Source organism: Coffea arabica, chromosome 2c, assembly GCF_036785885.1.
Source record: "Coffea arabica cultivar ET-39 chromosome 2c, Coffea Arabica ET-39 HiFi, whole genome shotgun sequence".
NCBI classification, from domain to species: domain Eukaryota; kingdom Viridiplantae; phylum Streptophyta; class Magnoliopsida; order Gentianales; family Rubiaceae; genus Coffea; species Coffea arabica.
In genome coordinates, this window is record NC_092312.1 from 28,832,639 (window position 1) to 28,835,694 (window position 3,056).

General features: G+C 36.0%; 1 protein-coding gene across 1 annotated transcript; it reads left to right on the top strand.

Annotated features, from left to right (window-relative positions):
• The first annotated feature begins 572 nt into the window (after positions 1-572).
• LOC113724222 (GDSL esterase/lipase At5g03980-like) lies at positions 573-2,521 on the top strand. Its single transcript, XM_027247147.1, has 3 exons — positions 573-663; positions 899-999; positions 2,003-2,521. The coding sequence occupies exons 1-3, from the start codon at positions 573-575 to the stop codon at positions 2,519-2,521; spliced, it is 711 nt and encodes a 236-aa protein (XP_027102948.1).
• The last annotated feature ends 535 nt before the right edge of the window (positions 2,522-3,056 follow it).

Below are 3,056 nucleotides of genomic sequence, written 5' to 3' on the forward strand. Positions count from 1 at the left end.
TGATATTAGAGGCAAGAGAAAAGTGCATCCTTGGTATGTTTGAATGCATTAGGATATACCTAATGAAAAGATTGAGGATAGAAAGAGAGTGGATGAGAAAAAAGAATGATGTTATCTGTCCAAAAATTAAAAAAAAAAAACTTGAAAAGGCAAAAGATGATGCTAGATCAAATATTGCCAGAAGGTCTGATGATGACAAGTTTGAGGTGACACATATGTATGGGAACACATTTGTTGTTGATTTAAAGGTAAGGACATGTACATGCAAAAAATAGGAGCTCACTAATTTATCTTGCTCACATGTTATAGGCTGCATTGCATTGATTGGAATTGAGTTAGAAATTCTAGTGCATCCATATTACTCTGAAGACGCACATTTAAAGGTTTATGAGCCAGTTATTGGTCCAATTAATGGACCTAATAACTAGAAAAGATCTAACAAGGTCCTTATGTATGCACCTTAGAAATTGAAACTTCCTTGTAGACCTAAAAACGCAAGAAGGAGATAATCGAATGAGCTAAGAACTAATTCCAAAGGGTGTATAAGACTATCTAGAAAGTGTATCACACAGATGACTTGCTCTGAATGTTACCAAGTTGATCAAGTGCCTGAAGAAATTGATGTGCAACCTGCTGCTCCAAATGAAAGCTCTCAGAGGCTGTGTAGGACCATGTGTTGTTTTTTTGTCATGTTTTGTGGTAGAACAAAAGAACATGTACTTGCTATCAAGCACAAGTTTGGAGAAATAGGATGGTTGTCATGAAAAAGAGAAAACAAATAGTAACCTTTTGTAACCCTGAAACTCTATACAAATTATTAATTGTTACTTACACTTGAAGGTTCTCAGTAGACATGAATTTGCAGGCTCATATGATATTCAATGAGCCTGATGTACAGTGAAAATGAATGGAGCTGAAGGAGTTGCTACTGAAGTTGTTTGTTTGGTGGTTGGAATTTATCTTTTGTCCTTATTGGTAGTTGTTGAAGTTGCTGCTGAAGTAGGTTGAAGTGGTTGCTGTTGAATTTGTCTTTTGTCCTTTTTGGTAGTAACAAATGGCTAGAATATGTGGCTAGGATTAGCTTCATTTGGCAACGATTTCAGGTATTTCTGATAATTTGCTAGAAATTGATTTCATGGGGTTCACATGTTTTTGTAATGAATCTTGGAAGTTATTGTTTTTGGCTGTTAGGAGTTGGATTCTAAGGCTTATTTGTTGTTTTAGAAACATTGTGTAGTTTCTAAATAGCTAATTCCATTTGAATGAAGTTATGTTAGTTGATAACTATATATCATATTATTCCATTTGACAATATTATTCATATGCAAGCAAACTTAATGTTATGCAATTCTGCCAATTCAGTTAACAATGACCAAACAATATACATGTATCACCAAAAACTCAATTAAGCTACTCTCTTTCATATCCAACATTGAATTTGTAAACATACAATTTGGAATTCAAAAATATTATAAATCCATAACAATCCATATCCAAAACATATCACTAACTTGATGAAAACTCAAAATTGCTTCATTTTAAGAGGACAACATTACATGGTCCAAAACATATGAACCATAAAATTTCATACAATGTCTAGAGCTAGCACAACATCTTCAATTCTAACAAGCCTTGCTTTTGTCTTTGGGTGCCTCCAACTACAACAAGAACTAAAATGTAGCAACAGATACAAGCCAAGAACAATATTTTCACTTTTGCCTTCAATTTGTTGATTTCAATATTTAGTGCTGCATTTCCCTCTCGGCATTTCTCAACTCCCTCAAAATTGCAGCCATCGTATTCTTTTTTTTTTTGGGGTATGGGTAGATCATACCACAAAAAAATTTACAAACATCACGTTTCTGCATTCACTACTATTTCATAGTCAAAATTCAAGCAATATTTCAACAAATCTTAACATTTAGCACATCGGCCTTCTCCCACCGCAAAGCCACCGACCGTTGCTCTAGATGGACTTCTCATGAATGACTACATTGCCCAGGCAAAGGCAAATTTTAAGCATGCAACAAATTTTGCCATAGCCGGCGCTATGACACTATCATCAGCTATTCTAGCTCGTCATCATGTTAGAAATCCAGTGACCAACAGTTCCCTTGATGTACAGCTTCAATGGATGAAAGATCACTTTCACAAATTTTGCCACAATAATTGTGAAAGGAAGCTTCAAAACGCTCTATTTATGGTCGGAGAAAATGGAGGCAACGATTATAATTATGCATTCCTTCAGTACTTTGATGAGGCTAGAGATACACTTAGAATTCAAGAGTTAGTACCTCTAGTTGTTGCCAAAATTAAGCATGCTGTTGAGAAAGTTATTAGTTTTGGAGCAAGGACAATAGTGGTTCCTGGGAACTTTCCAATGGGATGTCTGCCAATTTATCTTACAAAGTTTGGGCTAGAAAGCGAAGTAGACGAGTTCGACGAGAATCATTGCATATGGCTATTGAACAGCTTTGCAACTTTTCACAATGATCACCTGAAGAAGGCGATTCCGGAGTAACAATCGTCTATGGAGACTACTACACTGCATATGAACAGCTTCTCAAACTAGGTGAAACTGAAGATTTTGAGCTACAAAAAACTTGTTGTGGAGTTGGAGGGCTGTACAACTTCAATGAGACGCGAATGTGTGGATTTCCAGGTGTAAAGGCTTGCCGTGATCCCGAAAGATACGTCAGCTAGGATGGAATTCATTTAACACAGGAGGCTTACCGCATGATAGTGGATTGGTTGCAAGCTGATCTTTTCTGGAAATTGCGTTGCCATCATTGAACAATTCTATCAACTTTATCATGTTCTTCAAGCTCCTACAGTAGTAGTACTCGAGTCCCAGTATGCTTTTTCAGTCCAATAGCTTAGTTTAGTTTTAGCTAATAGGAAGCTCTTGTGTGACTAATTTCGTCACCAACTGTTTGAGCACTTACTTTTATATGAAACTTTTTCAGTTTTTATCAAAAAAAAAAATCTTAACATTTAGCACATACAAAAAATTACATCCATACAGTCGCAATTCGGCATTGTTCAAGGCAATGGCG